General features: G+C 37.5%; 1 protein-coding gene and 1 pseudogene across 3 annotated transcripts; one reads left to right on the forward strand and one right to left on the reverse strand.

The window, feature by feature from the left end:
• The first annotated feature begins 3,624 nt into the window (after positions 1-3,624).
• Positions 3,625-5,970, forward strand: LOC104218263 (polygalacturonase-like; annotated as a pseudogene).
• Positions 5,971-6,050: 80 nt separating this feature from the next.
• Positions 6,051-8,234, reverse strand: LOC104218262 (probably inactive leucine-rich repeat receptor-like protein kinase At5g48380). Of its 3 annotated transcripts, XM_070160442.1 has the most exons (3): positions 7,467-8,234; positions 7,324-7,355; positions 6,051-7,097 (listed from the first exon to the last, which is right to left on the reverse strand). In XM_070160442.1, exon 3 carries the CDS (start codon positions 7,065-7,067, stop codon positions 6,222-6,224), a length of 846 nt encoding a protein of 281 aa, XP_070016543.1. In that variant the 5' UTR covers positions 7,068-7,097; positions 7,324-7,355; positions 7,467-8,234; the 3' UTR covers positions 6,051-6,221. The 3 variants fall into 3 exon arrangements, with proteins under 3 accessions (XP_070016543.1, XP_070016541.1, XP_070016542.1); XM_070160440.1 differs by having other exon boundaries at positions 6,051-7,355; XM_070160441.1 differs by having other exon boundaries at positions 7,284-8,234.
• Positions 8,235-17,689: the final 9,455 nt, after the last annotated feature.

Genomic DNA, 17,689 nt, shown 5'->3' on the forward strand with positions numbered 1-17,689 from the left:
ATTAAGCCTCAATTACTGCTTTACCTCTCGGTTCCACTTCCAATTCGCGTGTATCTAGTCATAATTTACTTAATAACATCAATAAATGCTAAATAAACCAATTCTAATGCAAGAAAATAGATTTTCCATTGTTTCCCCTAAAAAGTCAAAAATCGACCGCAGGCCCGCTTGGTCAAAACTCGAAGTTCGAACCAAAACTTGATCACCCACGAACTCAAATATGCAATTAGTTTTGAAATACACACCTCAAATTGAGGTCCAAATCCCCAAAATTTGAAAATCCTAATTTCTACCCATAAATATCCAATTTCCCATGAAAAATCCTAGATTTTGAAGTGAAATTATGTAAAAAGATGGATAAGATTGAAGAAGATGAGTTATAAATTACTTACTTATGATTCGGAGAAGTTTGAGCCTTTGAAAAATAGCGTAAAGATGTTTAGGGTTTGAGAAAGTTGTAAAATGATGAAAAATCTCGTCTGAAATCTCACTTAACAGGTGCAGTTATCGCAATTGCGATCAGGGGTTCGCAACTGCGAACCCTTTGAAATCCTGCTATCTTCGCATTTTCGACGGAAACGTCGCAATTGCGATGTAAGGGCCTTAGCATTTTCCAGCCCTGAGGTTGCATTTGCGATAAGGGCCTGCCTAGGCTTGGTTCGCAATTGCGACACTTTGGTCGCATTTTTCAAGCCTAACCACTTCGCAATTGCGAAGCCTGATCTCGTAATTGCGAGATCAGAGGCATATGCAAAATACCAGGTGCACAGCAGCATTTTCCTAAGTCCAAATCACCCCATGGCCTATCCAAAACTCACCCGAGCCCTCGGGGCTCCAAACCAAACATGCACGCAAGTCTAAAAATATCATACATACTTGCTCGTGCGATCAAATTATCAAAATAACATCAACAACTACGAATTTAACCTCAAATTCATGAAATTCTTTAAAAAAAAATTGAAATTTCTATTTTCTCAACTAAAGATACGATTTATACCAAATCAACTCCGATTCTTACCAAATTTCACAAATTTGACTTAATTATTATTTTAAACCTGTACCGGGCTCCGAAACTAAGATACGGGTCCGATACCATCAAGAACATGCATCATTTCTCTTCTAAAAGCCTTTATATTTTCCAGCAAACAATTTTCGGGTTAGGGACCTCGGAATTCAATTTCGGGCATACGCCCGAGTCCCATATTTTACTACGGACTTTACGGGACCGTCAGATCATGGGTTCAGGTTCGTTTACCAAGAATGTTGAGCAAAGTCAACTTTAATTAATTTTAAAGGCCAAATTCATTATTTTTCTTAAATTTCACATAAAAGCTTTCCGGAAACGCGTCCGGACTGCGCAGGCAAATTGAGGTGAGTCAAAAAGAGATTTTCAAGGCCTCGGGACACAGATTTGACTTCTAAAATAAGAGATGACCTTTAGGGTCATCACACGCGCTACTCTTATTGCAAGCGCTTTCAAAAATGATTAAATTAACTCTAAGATATATCAATTAACTTACGATGAAGGAACATATCCTTTCAGGTTGAGTTAACGTCAAGAGTTGTGGTGGGATGATTGAGATTCTCCATCCTTAATCAAAGTCTTAGGTTCAGATAATGAAAATTTTGAAATCCCTAGTAGCTAGATTGAGCGCTTCCCTGTAATGGGTGCTACGCGACGTGAATCTAGATTAGTAAGCTGGAGGATTCGGAACACCAGATAATAATAGTTATAAAATAAGAGGCTATATTTAAAATAGTAAAAAATTATTAATTATACCTCCTATTACAAGGCCAAATAATAGCACACGTAACGTAGAAAACTGTCAACAGTAAGAGCAAATATCAAACATAATTTTTGTTTCATTCTCGTGTATAATTATTACGTTGTTTACTGTAAGAATGAATAACAATTAAATTTATACACGGTTAAAAGGATATGTGATTTAACTCAATACGAATGATTAATAACAATAGGTAAATGAGTTAAAGACAAAATAAATTATCAAACCAATCATAATGTGGTGACTAGGCCTGATCTTAGATTGAACAGTAGAATTCGTCCTCGATTGGACCTTCGATACAAGCTCGGTAGTGAGTAAAAAAAAAGAACAAATGAATAATGTTTTGAACAATAGCTAGAAGACAAAAGTAAACTTTTATTGCTTTGATTTGCGTGTCACCATATGTCATAATGAAGAAAACCTTCCCCTTTATATAGTAGGAGAATTTCAGTCCTAGTACAAGTCTAAATAAGGTAAAATCTTCTTTTTCGGTAAATGTCAATTCGCAGTTGATATAGGACGGGATTCGCACCGTAATATCCTGTTAAGGGAGAATATTACGGTCCCCTACTTCGTCATGCATAATCGTTCTTCATTTCTCGGGGTCAAAAAACTATACCAGGTCTGAGTCCGTTATTTCACAGTGCCTAATCCCAAGTACATCGTTCATTCTTCCCAGGTTTCGATACGAGGAGTCCTTTGGCCTTGATTATAATCGCGTCGAGCCTTACTTCTCCTTTGTTTCATCATTAGAGAATCAAAAAATATTGCCCGATTTTACCCGTATACACGCGTGAGTATGCATATTAGCCACAATATATTCATTTCCAACAATAAATAAAGCCAAATCACTTGCCTATAATGTTCTAGCCCTATGCACTACACTTCATGCCAAAAAGCCAATTATCTGAATAAAGATTAAAAAAGGGATAATGCATAAAATTCTCTCCGGTGTATGACCATATTACCAACTACATATTTTTTCTTTTTGTGGGTCATATTACCCCCATAAACTATTTTAAAGTATAATAAACAACACCCTAAATGCTGATGTGGCATAAAGAGTGCACACTCTCTTAAGGGCAAGGGGAAGTTACAAAAATAATTTTAAAATTAATTAACAAGTACAAGTGTGATCTTTTAATTGGACATTACATAATTATTATATAAAATTAATTAGTCACCTTCGTCTTCTAATCCTCTTTTCGCACTAACAAGGGAGACATTGTTTCAATGGCGAAATGCCGGAGCGAAAATCCAATGCAACGCAAAATTAACCCAGAAATCAAAAGCAGATATGTTTAATAACTGAAACAGAGCTACAACTAGAGGGAGCAACGAGAATGATTCGGTAAGAACCTACGAACAGTCAAAACGATCAACAGCAATGGAATTTGGCCGGAGCAAGGGTCTTCGTCGGAGTTTCGTTCTCCGGCCAAATCTGACAATATCAAACAAGTATTATATAAAACCCATCAAATGAGGCTTTTGCCTTTTGGCCGGATATGGTAATGAAGGTCCGCAAATAGGAAAATAAGGAAGAAGGAGAAAACGGTGAAAAAAAGTTTTAAAGTAAGAAATACACATTTTAGGCGCGTGTATTTCACCACTTTGCACAGCTTTTTAAGGGATAAATAATTTTACTTTAAAATAGTTGAGGGGTAATAGGCCCCCCGAAAAGAAAAGGTGTATAGCCATAAGTCGGGGAAGGATTTTATGCATTATCCGGTTAGAAAACTGTTTTCTGTGACGGAACTTTACACCCCCCCCCCCCCCATTCTGTTTAATGAACCGAAAAAGAAAGAGATAAGGTCAGGTCATTGACATATTATGTCAAAAGTGAAAAATACTTCCAATCCACATAAGCTCAAGTGCTTCCTTTAGCTTCTTCCAAAAGCTTTTGGTTAGTAATAAATGGCTAGATGTTTAGATCTTTTATTTATTTTTTTTATTTTTTTTGGTGTCTAAAGTCTTTAACATGTGACCAAGATATGCTAATACTTCTCTTCTTCCTCAAAAATTTCGATGTTGGAGTAAAGTAGGTTACATTTTTCAGTTTTCTTGCTTTTTATTCCACATGTATTTCACAAAACCACTCTTTCGTGAAGTGTAAAACTGAATAATAAAAAGAAAGAAACAAGTTGTAGAGCTCTATTATAAATATCTCAACTCAAACTGCTCAATTACTCATCATCTCAACTCTAATCTTCTCAGTTTTAGTCTTTAATCATTTCATATCTCATCAAAAAGATGAAACTAGAGAACCCCATTTGTTCTCTTTTTCTTTTTTCACTTCTCTCCATTTTCTTGACTGAAGCCATAGCTGATGTTATGACAATATTAAATGTGCTGAATTTGGGGGCACAGCCAGATGGAAAAACTGATTCAACAAAAGCTTTTTTAACTGCTTGGGCAGCAGCTTGTGGCTCTTCAAAACCAGCCACCATATTTGTCCCACAAGGAAAATATTTGGTTAAACAAGTACATTTTAAAGGAAAATGCAAGAATAGAGCCATAACATTCCAAATTGATGGCATACTCGTTGCACCCTTTGATTATAATGTGATTGGAAATGCCAGAAATTGGCTTCTGTTTGAAGGTGTTGATGGAGTTTCCATTCACGGTGGAATTCTTGATGGCCAAGGGACTATTTTTGTGGAGTTGCAAAGCCTCCGGCAACAACTGCCCGAGAGGCGCCACGGTACGTAAGTTGTAACATTTTTACGCTATCAGTGTAATTATCACGCCACAGCGCCACGATACGTAAGTTCTATTCATGGTGTAAATGCTGCTTTTGAACTGAAATGAAATTCAACAAGCTAAGTAGATGTTTAAAACTCTTCAGAATATTTATGTGCTAACAAAGTGTTTATGGCTTTCTTGATATTTGCAGACTCTGGGATTTTCCAACTCTAACAATGTAGCAATAACAAGACTAACTTCATTGAACAGCCAAATGTTTCACATTGTCTTCAATGGGTGCAAAAATGTGAAGTTGCAGGCCGTCAAAGTTTTTGCCTCTGGCAAAAGCCCGAATACTGATGGCATTCATGTTCAATTATCGTCTAACATCTCAATCTTGAACTCGAAAATCAGTACCGGAGATGATTGCATATCCGTTGGTCCAGGAACTACTAACTTGTGGATCCAAAATATGGCTTGTGGTCCTGGCCATGGAATCAGGTAATAATAGCTAAAAATAACTGCAAATAGCTGTCCATTATAACCTTTATAGGTTAGGGGTAAGGTATGCGTACACACTACCCTCCCCAGACCCCGCTTATGGGATTACACTGAGTTTGTCGTTGTTGTTGTAGCTGTCCATTATAAGTGGGATCTGTAGCCTGGAAAATAAGGTAGGGAACCCACTATAATAGGTTAAAATACACTGATCATGTAAAAATATTTACAATGTCAGTGAATAAGTTAAATCCCTAAAATTGGTGGTGAATTTTGTTGCAGCATTGGGAGTTTAGGCAAGGATTTTGAAGAAGCAGGGGTGCAAAATGTGACAGTAAAATCAGTTATATTTAAGAACACACAAAATGGTGTGAGGATCAGAACATGGGGCAGACCAAGTACTGGCTTTGTCAAGAATGTCCTTTTCCAGCATGCTACAATGATTAACGTTCAAAATCCAATTGTTATTGATCAAACTAATTGTCCATATAACAAAAATTGTCCTGGCCAGGTATGAATTTTCACCATTATCTTTTAGTTTAAAGTTGGACTAATAATTTAGCAGACAATTTTTGTTTCCTCGTTTTCTTGGATATTTAGGTGTCAGGTGTGAAAATTAGTGATGTTACATATCAAGATATCTATGGAAGTTCAGCAACACGAGTCGCAATGAAATTTGATTGCAGCAAAAGAAATCCATGCCAAGGAATAAAATTGGAAGATGTACATCTCACTTATAAGAATCAACCAGCTGCTGAAGCTTCATGTGCTAATGCTGCAGGAACAACTTCTGGCAACATTCAGCCTACCAGTTGTTTGTAAAGGAAAATCAAACAGAGAAATTGTTTCACTATTCATTGTAATAGAATGTCTTTCTCCTTTGCTCTGTTAGATGTGTCAATTACATCTAGGCAAGTAAAATATAAAATATTTATATCCGAATTTTGAACTTCCTATAAGTTCCAGTAATCTTTGTAGTTCTGTAAAAGCATGTGGTTCTGTTGCTCGAGGCCAGTTTAACTGTTTCGGCATACAACTCTAAGAAAATTGCCTTTAAGTTTTCAAACTAGTAATGCAGCATCAGTCTTTTGTGGGCTCTTTTAGAAGCTAAAAATGCAATCAATATGGTTTCCAGTATTATTGAATACATACAGATTCTTAGACATTACAGTTGCAACAAAAGCTATCAGCATACAGACTCAAAAAAGACCAGATAAACTACAGCACTAGTCATATAGACTTTGAAATCTCAGTTGATTAGAATGTTTTTTGTACCAAGTCCCTTCGACCCTGAGAAATTGACATGAGTGTTTCATACACTTCCAGCATTGTTGGCCTTTCATTAGGAAAGAACTTCACACAGTCAAAAGCTAACTCTAGAAACTGGAGGATCAAATCGTCGATTCCTTTCCCAAGCAAATATCTATCTGCATCAAGTAGACAAGGCGAGCGATCAAAAAGATTTCTTGAGGTGGTCAATTCTTGTGGTTCCTTCCCTGTTACAAGCTCGAGAAGCACCACACCATAGCAGTAGATGTCTTGCTTGTAAGAACCTAAATGTGAATATTCGGCTTCTGGGAAAAGACTCCAACTTAATGCAGTATCATTCTTACTCCAGAATTTGGCTTCCCAAAAGTTGGATATTTTTGGTTCAAAATTTTTGTCTAGCAAGATAGAACGTGTGCTTATGTTTCCATGTGAAGCGTGTAAATTGGACCCATGATGAAGCCAAGCCAGGCCTTTTGCTATTCCAAGTGCAATTTTAACTCTCAGAGTGAAATCCAAAATCTTGTCCTTATCTCCCGTCGAGTGCAGCCATTCATGAAGACTTCCATTAGGCATGTATTTGTGAACAAGAAGTCTTTCTTCCATTTCAGAGCAGAAACCTATAAGAGGCAATAGGTTCCGATGCCTTAGACCACCAAGAGTTGTTATCTCGGAGACAAACTCGTCCTCCAAGTTCTCCGATTCGTTGAGCTTCTTGATGGCAAATGTCCAGCCATTTCGAAGATTTGCTTTGTATACTTTGCCCAACATTCCATTTCCTACTAAAGAGTCTTCACTAAAATCAGAAGTTGCTTTTGCCAGTTCCATGAAACTCATTCTTGGGACAAACTTCTCCAGTTTTAGTATCTGTAAAACAACGAGTTGAATCATTGGAACATACAAAGAAGAGAACAGAACTTTGAGAAGCTTATTGCGATCAAATTGGATAAAGAACTTATACATCCAATGATTTCTCCAGTCAAGAACATATAACATGATGGATGTGTAAGGACAGATTACTAAACTAGAATTACAGAAAAAATGCAACTTAACTAATGCAGGAGAAAGGCTGGAAATGTAGCAGAATCTTGACCTTCTGGTGGCTGCTTAACTCCTCTTCACTTCCTGAAGTTAAATGTTTCTTTGACCTCAGCTTCAATTTGTTCAGTGAGACTATCTTGCTTGGAAGCAGAAATAAGACAAGGACTAAAACCAATGTAAAGAAAAGTAGCCAACCAGTCACAAATGCTTTGATGAATGAAGGGCGATCGATATGTTTCCATATCCAAGAATTCTCACATCCTTTCAAGGGTTTCCCACAGAGCTGTAGATTGTCTGCAAAACTATCAGCCGGGAATTGCTGGCTAACAAATGATTGAACTGACCCAGTCAAGTAATTGTTGGCTACACTGAACGTCTTAAGGTGACGCAAATAGCCAATTGCGCTTGGAATTTCACCTTGTAGATTATTGTTGTCCAACTTTAGAAAGTTAAGGTAAGTACAATTGGCTAAATCAGGTGGGATATTGCCAGAAAATTAGTTAGATGAGAGATCAAGTATAATAATAAATGGAATTATCACAGAAAAATCAGAAGGGAAGGTTCCATACAGCTTGTTATTTGATAGGTCTAAAAGTGTCAAGCTTGTACAATTCCGAATACCTTGAGGAAACTCACCTATTAATCCCATATTTGGAAGGCTAATGTTAAGTACCCTATTCTCATCAGGTTGCCAGCATTGAATTCCTACAAAATGGCAGATGGAACTTTCGGTAACATTGTTGAAATCCCAAGAGACCAAAGAATTGAAAGGGTCTCCTAATGAATGTTTTATTGATTTCAAGCAATGAATATCAGTCTTTTTAGCATTGCATCTGCCGAGTGATGTCAACAGAAATCCTACAACGGTGCACAAGAAAAAGAAGGGTCTTGTTTTCTCCATATTTTTAGAGACTTTCTGAAATTCTTCAACTAAACAAGGAGATATTAGTATTGAATATCTCTACAATTGTTATGCTTCAAATTTTACACTTATTGTAGCAATTGGGTCAAAATAGTCGGACCAACCACTCAACTTCTTTGAAAAAACTTACTGAAGCAACTTTGAAAAAGCTTCAATTTTTTCTTTGTTTATTGATGATGACTCTTGACTTCTTAGTTTGACCTTCTCAATGAAAGTTTCAAACATTTGGAAATTTGGGATAATGACAATCCTGGTGATTATAAAACAAGAGTAATTCATTAAACAAGAATAAACAAAGGGTGACAAAAATAAAATAGAAAAGAAGCACTAACGGCTGTTCTATTTTATGGACGTAAGTTATATGCTATTTATTAGTGTAATTTAATCTGTTATAGCAGATTACTTATTATTATTATTATTATAAATTATCGTTTAATTTTTATTAGTGACGATAATTTTTATACAAGTGCATAAACTTAAATTCTATATTTTATTAATCATATTGTTGACTTATACGGAAAACTTGTAACGAACCGAACGGTCGTTTTGAGTTCTAGCGCGTCGTTCAGTAGTTTGAGTTCATGTCACTTCAGGTATTATGACTTGTACGCGTGGTTGGAATTGAATTTCGGGAAGTTCAGAGTCGATTTGGAAAGAGAATTCTCATTTCGGAAGCTTTAAGTTGGAAGAACTGACTAAGATTAGATTTTTGAGTAAACGACCTCGGAATCGGGATTTGAAGGTTCTAACAGGTTCGTATGATGATTTCGGACTTGGGCGTATGTTCGGATCGAGTTTTGGATGACCCGGGAGCGTTTCGACGCCTATAGTGGAAGTTAGCCTTTTTGGAAGAATTTCATAAGTTTGGATTGAAGTGAATTTCAGTGTTATCGATGTCCGTTTGGGATTCCGAGCCTGGGAATAGCTCCGTATGGTGATTCTGATGTGGGAGCGTGATCGGAAGTGAATTCGGAGGTCTGTGGGTCATTTTGGAGTCAATTGGCTAAAGATAGAAATTTGAAGGTTTTGAGGAATTTGACCGGAAGTGGACTTTTTGATATCGGGGTCGGAATCCAATTCCGGATGTTGGAGTAGGTCTGTAATGTCAAATATGACTTGTGTGCAAAATTTGAGGTCAATCGAACGTGATTTGACGGGTTTCGGCATCAAATGTTGAAGTTTGAAATTCTAAAGTTCTTCAAGTTTGAAATGGAGTGTGATTCGTAATTTTAGCGTTGTTTGATGTGATTTGAGGCCTCGAGCATGTTCGCATTATGTTATGGGACTGGTTAGTATGATTGGACGGGGTCACAAGGGCCTCGGGTAGATTCCGGGTGGTTAACGGACCAAGGGTTTGAATTTATGAGCTGCTGAAGTTGGGGGCCTACTGGTGTAATCGCACATGCGGAATGGGCACTGCAAGTGCGAGCCCGCAGAAGCGGGCATTTGGGCGCACCTGAGCGGTGAAGGCCGCAGAAGCGTGGAAAGGCACAGGTGCGAAGAAGACGTCGCACTTGCTGAACCGCAGAAGCGGTCGAATGACCGCAGGTGCGGGAAGTTCGCTGGGCAGAAAGGTTTTATAAAAGACGAGTTTTGGCTCATTTTCACCCATTTTCACTTCGGGTTGGGCGATTTTAGAGCTTTTGGAAGAGAGATTTTCTTCATCTATGTCAAGGTAAGCTGTTCTCACTCATTAGACGTTAAATACATGGTTTTGTTACGGATTTGAGCATGAAAATTGGTATAAACTTGATGTTTTGGTGGAAAGACCTAGAATTAGTATTTTTGAATTTTGACCACGAATTTGGGCATGGAATTGAGAGTAAATTATATATTTGAGCTCGTGAGGTTATGGGTAAATATTATCTTCGAAAAATTTCGGAATCCAGGCACGTGGGCCCGAGGGCGGTTTTGTTAACTTTTCGAGCGGAGTTAGGAATTTATATAAATTGAATTGTTGTGAGTATCAGAGCATATATTTATGGATTTTCTCATTTCCTGTCTAGTTTTGGAGCGTTGTGCATGTCATCAGAATGGTCTGGAAGCCGATTATGCAACTTCGGAGCGAGGTAAGTCTCCTTTCTAACCTTGTAAGAGGGAATTGTCCCCATAGGTGAAATAATTGGTTATGTGCTTCTATTTGTGGGGGCTACGTACGCACGAGGTGACGAGAGTCCGTACTTAACTGCTATTATATTTAAGTCCGGGTAGTCTAGGACCCAAAAGCATGTTATACTTGGAATATTTGTATTCTTATTGACAGTTTGAATTACTTAAATCACATCGAATTAGTAAATTAATTTTTAAAAAGATTAAACTTTATTTTTTAAAATTGTTAAAAGAGAATTGGCTTTAGATAATTGTTCCCTCATGACTTTTTGATTGACTGTTTATGTGTGTTTAATTTTGGAACGGGCCGAATGTCTCGGCAGATTAAATAGATGCATCTATGGTTCGCGTCATTCGACCCTCTGGCAATAAACAGTTTAAATATTTGTTGGATCAGGCTGTACGACCTCGGCATGATTTGCGCATGCTTGTAATGCTTGCTTGGGATTTACAAATGTATATTTCTCCCTGGTTTGAGATAAATTGATAAATAATGGATTATGAATTTGGAGACTTCTAAATGTAAAAAGGAACGTTTACTTGTTTCTTAACTTACTTGAGTTTACTGTTGTTTTTAATAAATCCATGATTATTCGCATTATTAATATATTATTAATTTGACCACTAGTAAGTGCCGAAGTCGACCTCTCGTCTCTACTTCTTCGAGGTTAGACGGGATACTTACTAGGTACACGTTATTTTCGTACTCATACTACACTTGATGTACATTTTGTTGCACAGCTTCATGTGTGGCTACTGGCCTAGTTGGGCACAGCGGTATGGTTGATGTGGGGACTTAGGTGAGCTGCATCTTGAGAGACGATCCGCAGCCAGCAGAGTCTCCTTCAGAGTATTGTACTGTATTTTCATTTCTGTCCAACATGTATTTCTGACAGTTATTGTATTTTAATTTATTCCCTAGTAGATGCTCATGCACTTGTTACACCGGGTTCTGGGATGATTATGGGGTATTTTGTATTAACTTCTTTACATTTTTATTTAATTTGAAATGATTATCTTTTACTAGTAAAATTGAAGGAAAATCAGTTTTCAAAAATTTTAAAACAAGAACTTAATTAAGTATTTATGGTTGGTTTGCATGACAGTGGTGTTCGGCGCCCTCACGACCCTTAGTTGATTTTGGGTCGTGACAACATGGTATCAGAGCCCTAGGTTCCCTTAGGTCTCATGAGTCATGAGCAAGTCTAGTAGAGTCTTGCGGATAAGTACGGAGTCGTCTGTACTTATCTTCAAAAGGCTACAGGGCTATTAGGAGCACTTCCCTTCTTGATTCCTCATCATGCGATTTGATTCCTTTGAGGCTTATGCCCTTGTTTCCTTTCTACTCATTCTTATGCAATGCGAAGCGCTTATTATAAATCAAGAATTGAAGAATTGTAACGGTAGTACAGATGTGGTATGGGATGTTTCTCCCGGCATAATTAGTTGGGCTATTGTCATCGCCTGGTGGAAGGATATTCTATTATTTCAGCTCGGTAGCTGTACTTCTGAGAGCTTTGAGGTTATGCGTAGGTTGTTATGATGCTCGTGAACGGTTATGGCACAATATTGACGTGATGGTAAGGTTCTTGCCTATGTGTTGGGGCAGTGACTGACTTGAAAGGAGGTCAACTCAGTACATGATTCATAGATCCGATATTTCATTTCAGGTGGAGGAAAAGCAATTGGCCTAGGAATGTCCAGGTTTGGAGTGATGGAGTAACAAGACTTGGTGATTTCAAGTGTGATAAGATTTTCATCTGCGTCGTGGCGTCGTCGTCCGTGATTGAATATGTTAGGTTCGCCGGTGTATGGTTCTCTTCAATTCGCCTTTGGGGCAGGGTATTGTGAAATGGTATTGGAGAAGCGACTGTCAGTGATCGCAGGGTGAGGTGGTGCAGGATTGAATCGGTATTTCTAATATTGACGGCTCGAGGAAGACGATCTTCAAAAAGTTAAAGTTAGTGACGATCTGTTGGTTGTCGCGTCCCCTTTTTTCCTTGCGGAATCGGGTTCATGACATTTTTGGGTATGGGACAACTCATTCCTTTTGGGAACGGGGTTTGCATTTTTTAAGAGTCGCTACCTAATGATTTTAAGGTGCGTTAGGCCACCCACAAGGTTCATTTCTAACTATGTTTGATAACCAGAGACAGGGTAAGAACTTGAAATTATCCCAAGGGGAAGGTGTTAGGCACCCCCCAGGATCCACTAGTGTGGTTCCCGGCCAGACAGTTTTTATGAATTTGTGCAATTAACAAATAAACAAGTAGGGCTCAAATAATAGGGGGTTTAAGTTTAAATACACAAGTGTTTGAAAACGATTAATGAAAGCAGGGTTTTGAAAAGAGTTACAATCTAAGCATGCTTATGAATGTAAATGGGTGTCCTAGGTTTGTTTGTAATATGGATCACATCAATACAATACCCGTTATCTCCTCAAAAAAGGAGATACACGTGGTATTAACGCACCGGTCATCATATCCATATCTACCTTTCCCACCCCGTGAAGGTAATTAAAGCGAGAGTTGGTCTCGACCTCTATTGCATGTTGTTACCCATCCCTTCCTATCAGTCTCGGAGGAATTTAGAACTTTTATCCTATTAGGGTGGGGGGGTTCTAGGCAGACCCTCAAGTTTAAAGGCAAAATACTAAGGCGACATACAAAACAGGTGGGACTGCATTTAAAAGGGGAAACACAGAAACAAGCAGAAGGCTCAGTTATACCTCCACAAATAATGCACATAGACAACATGACCTATACATAGTTAAGGTCTGAATTTAAAATCCTAAAGCAGGGTGTTTAAGTGATAACATCAGAACCAGATTTATTACGTGACTCAGAAAAGAAGTCTGAATCAAGTTTACCTACTAATTTTAACAGTTGATAATTAAACAGAGGCAGTTCCAGTTTTACTTAAGTCATTACCTAAGGCTTGCCTAGGCGCAAAGGGAGATGCAGCAGTTATTTAGAATTATTAAAAGACGGTTTGAAGCTTATTTTATCCTAAGAGCATGCTGTTCTAATCAAGTGCAGAGATTGTTACCAGTTATTTAAACGGGATAATCAAGTGTAAACCTATTTTTTACCTCTTTTATAATCAGAAATTTACACTAAGCGTAAGTGCAAATAAGATCCTAAAACATGGTATCTAAAATGTAGAATTCCTAGAGCAGGATTTCTAAATGCGTACGGCAAGATTACAGAATTTCCTAAGAGCATGATTTCTAAATGCATAGGGCAGGAATGCAGAATTTCCTAAGAGCGAGATTTCTAAATGCATAGGGCAGAAATGCAGAATTTTCTAAGAGCAAGATTTCTAAAATGCACATGGCAGGAATGTAGATAATAATAGAGTGCTAATTATTAGCAGATTTTAAAACATGATGTTGCAGAGGTGCACATGCTGAAATAATAAATATGAGACCTAAGAGCATGATCTCTAATGCATGCATGAACCCTAAGCATGGTTTCTATTGCGCAATTAAGAACATAAACCTAATAACATGTTTTCTACCCTTAACAAATTACGGCATGCATATTTACCCTATCCCTTTTCAGTAGCCACCCCAATACTTGTTTACAAATTATTATAGACCATGTGATGAGAAATGTAAAATAAGAAGTTACAACTATAGGAAGCCTGATTCTGACTTTCTCTCTGAGTTATGTAATAAACCACCTTAAATGTCAATATTGTTCCATAGCCTTTCTCATATCTGGGTGTGTCAGAGTTCCCTAAGGACCTCAAGGGATCCTGAGCAGTGCTTACACCCAGATTATATGACCAAGAATAAGTGTAGTGTGGAAAGGCCAGCTCTTATGTGTCCGGGTTCAGAGGGAACTCAAGGGTCCCAAAGCAAGGCTCACATAAAAGGGGCAGAACCTAGTAGTCTAAGAATATATGTGAGAGTGCTTGATATAGTTTGAAAAGAGTTTGTTTAAAAACTAGACTAACAAGTCCATTTTGAAAGCAATCAGTAACAAAGATGATTGGAGGAAGTTGTACTAGCAAACAAAACTTAAACACCTTAAGAGAGGAATCAGTAGTCACACAAGGGAGTCAAGGGATTTGGGATAAATAGACATTTGACTGTAAACACATAATCCCATCAAGGGTCTTAGGACTGGTTTGGACATGCACAACAATAGTTGATGCTAGCATAATGACAAACTAGTCAAAAAGAACATAAACACATTGAAGGGACAGGGACTTGGGATTCATAAGATGGTAAGTACATAATAAGTGATTGATAAAGCGTGCCTTGAAACACACATAGGGGAGTGCATTAATCTAAAGGGGAAGGGGAGACATTATAACATGCTGGTAATGTAACTTAACTGCAGGTTTCACAACAGAACCACAATCAGAAGTAGACCAAGAATGAGAGAAACTGAAACAATAAGAGAAGCATGTTGTTGTTGAAGCTTTAAAATTAAACTAGGACATACCAGTCAAAAGAGCAAAGTGCATAAAAGTAAAGCAAGTAGAATTCCACAGTCTAGCCTTGGCTTTCAGCCGACTAGACAAGCAGTAACACAAGTAGCAGAGAAAGAAGAGAGAGTTTGAGTGTGTATGTGTGTGTTCTGAACTATCTGTTCGTGTCTTTAGAGAAAAGAGGGTAGAGTATTTATATCTTTGAAAAATAGGTAGAAAATAAGGTAACAAGTAAAGGTCTAACACAAATATGGAAGTAATCACAATTAGAATCCCATTAATACAAGTACTTCCCTTTAATCAAGGAATTACAGCCCAAACGGATACTACCAGGGATAATTAAGGAAAGAAAATCAGTTTGAGGAAGATTGATTTTTTACCCTATAAGGGGTGGTAAAATTACAGAGTATATAATTGAGTCCAAGTACATAATATACTTAATTTGGGGAAAGGATTCAGCATGGGTGAAACATCACAGCAAATAAAGGAAGGGAATCAATCAACTTAAACAAACGAGTGAAGTATTAGGGGTTTATAAGAAAACCTTGTAATCAAACCGTAACTTAAGGAAATTAGGATCAATCAAGAGGGAGTCATGATTCTGCACCTTGACATATAAATAGAAAGGAACGAACAGGCGTATCAGACATGCAAGGTCAATCATATTGACAAAAGAAGCAAACTAGATGAACACAAACATACAGAAGTGACATGAGTAGGCTAAGGACTACTTGAAACATGGTAATCAACAAAGTCAAGTAGTCATAGCTAACACATAGAACAAAAATGAAGAAACCAGTCCAACACATAGTAATATGTAAAAGAGATCTTTAAACTCACAGTAACAAGTGAGGAAAACCTTTAAGACATTAGGGTTTTAACAAAGTCGAGTTAAAAATGGTAAGAACTCAGAATCATTCAAGACAAACAAAGAGAAAGGATCTAACCATAAAGAACTCAACCAAAACAAATATACATACAAAATAAACAAAGACAGTTCCAGAACCTCGGATAAAACAAAAAATACTTAAGGTTTTCAACACGATGAACCAGGCAGAAGAAAACATAAACAAACCATTTAAATATAGTAAAATCATAAGACAACACCAAAAATCAGAGGAGAAACCTTGTAAAAGAGGTTGAGGAAACCCTAATCTTGAAAACGGAGAGTCACTTTGAAAAATAGGAAAAATCTTTGAGGAAAACACTAGGAGGTTCATAACATACACAGATCTAAGACAGATCTGAAAGAAAATCGGAAAGTCTTTAAAGTTAGGGTTTTGGAGAACCCAGATAAAGTGAGAAAACTTCGAAAAGTTACCGATCTAGCCGAAAAAGTTATGGATCTGACTCGAACAGCCATGGATGGACGGAAAAGGACCATGGATAGAAGTTGAGCAAGGTCTGGACTAGATATCCTCGAGATCTTTCCATGAAATCACATAAAACAGGCAACCAGGAGACATAAGAGACCGGTATACGTCTCGAACAACCATGGGAGTCCATGGATTTAGTGAGGATCGAAGGGGATTAAGGTTGATTTGGGTGGCGGCGGCTAGGGCTAGCCTTAGGTTTCAGAGAGAATTGGAAGGGAAAGGGATTCAAGGGCGGCAGGTTGGTAGGGAATGAATTAGTTCAGGGTGTCATTTGGGTTTAAAAATGGTAAGGAAAAGGGGACCGTTGATCTGGATGATCAACGGTCAAGATCGAATGGGGTAGGTGGGGTTCTGGGTTTGGGCTTGGGTCCGGTGGGTTTTCAATTGGGTTGGGGTCCGGTTTTGAATTAAAATTGGGCTGGGAATTGGATCTTGATTTGGCTATAATTGAAATACAAAAGAGGTTGTTATTTAAATAGCCAATTTTTCCTTTTTTTAATTTATAAAAAATAGTAAATAGTTTCTGAAAAATAAATTGAAAGTACTAAAGTGATTTATAATACCTAATTAACAATTTAAAAATGCAAGATCCGATTTTATGCGTATAAAACACAATTAAACCTTAAAATGGCTAATATTGCAATTATGTGTAATTTAGCTTTTTAAAAATACTAAATATAATTGTAAAAATATGTAAAAATTAAATTAGCCATATTTTGGCATAAATATAAATATACAATAGATGAATTATCAAAATCATAATTTTGAAAATAATTATTGGGGATTTAATGGGTAAAAGGGGAGGAAATAAATTAATTTAAACCTTTAAAATTATGGAAAAAAGGATAAAACACTTGGACATGCTCATATATGCATATATATATGTTATTTTAAAGGTGTTTTGCATATTAAAAATATATAGAGAAAAATTGGGTATCAACAATGGTTCCAATGTTACAAAGATAGAGATTGAATCAAGGCAATAACCAGGCAGCAAAAGATGAGGAAGGATATGTGGGAAGTGTCATGCGGTGACTAGATTTCTAAGGAAGATAGGTGTAAGAAGCGGAAGTTGAATAGTTGCTTAAAGAAGAGGGTTTGGCCAAAGTGGGAGAGTGGCGGAGCAGCACGTGGATTCAGTGGAAAAATAACTTCACACCTTAAGGAAGGTTTAGAATGATTTGGGAATTTTAGTAATCAGTGATTGGGTCTACGGATTTAATTTAAAATTTTGGATATCATACGGTGGGAGGTTGGATATGATGAAAGGGAGTTGCTTGATATGAAGAAGGATACAACATGACTTGAGATGGAAGGATATTGTCGCACATTTAATTGATGTCCACGAGGAGTGAATGGACTTGTGCAGCTGGTGAATGAGCACGGGCTCAGGATGGGTTATTGATGTCGTAGTGATTGTACCCCATGCAGCGACATTGGAAGATGTCGATAGGTAATTTTCACAGGTGGGTTGTCCCCTATGAACATGTTAGCAGTCGCGTGGTTGGCGAAGCTTCTGCGAAAGATTTTACTGGCCATCCAGTAAGAGGTCAAACATATGAATATTAATG

This window comes from Nicotiana sylvestris, chromosome 10 (assembly GCF_000393655.2).
Source record: "Nicotiana sylvestris chromosome 10, ASM39365v2, whole genome shotgun sequence".
Taxonomy (NCBI): Eukaryota; Viridiplantae; Streptophyta; class Magnoliopsida; order Solanales; family Solanaceae; genus Nicotiana; species Nicotiana sylvestris.

Coding starts and splice junctions, on each gene's coding strand:
- LOC104218262 (XM_070160440.1), bottom strand. CDS start 7,226: ATGTTATATGTTCTTGACTGGAGAAATCATTGGATGTATAAGTTCTTT.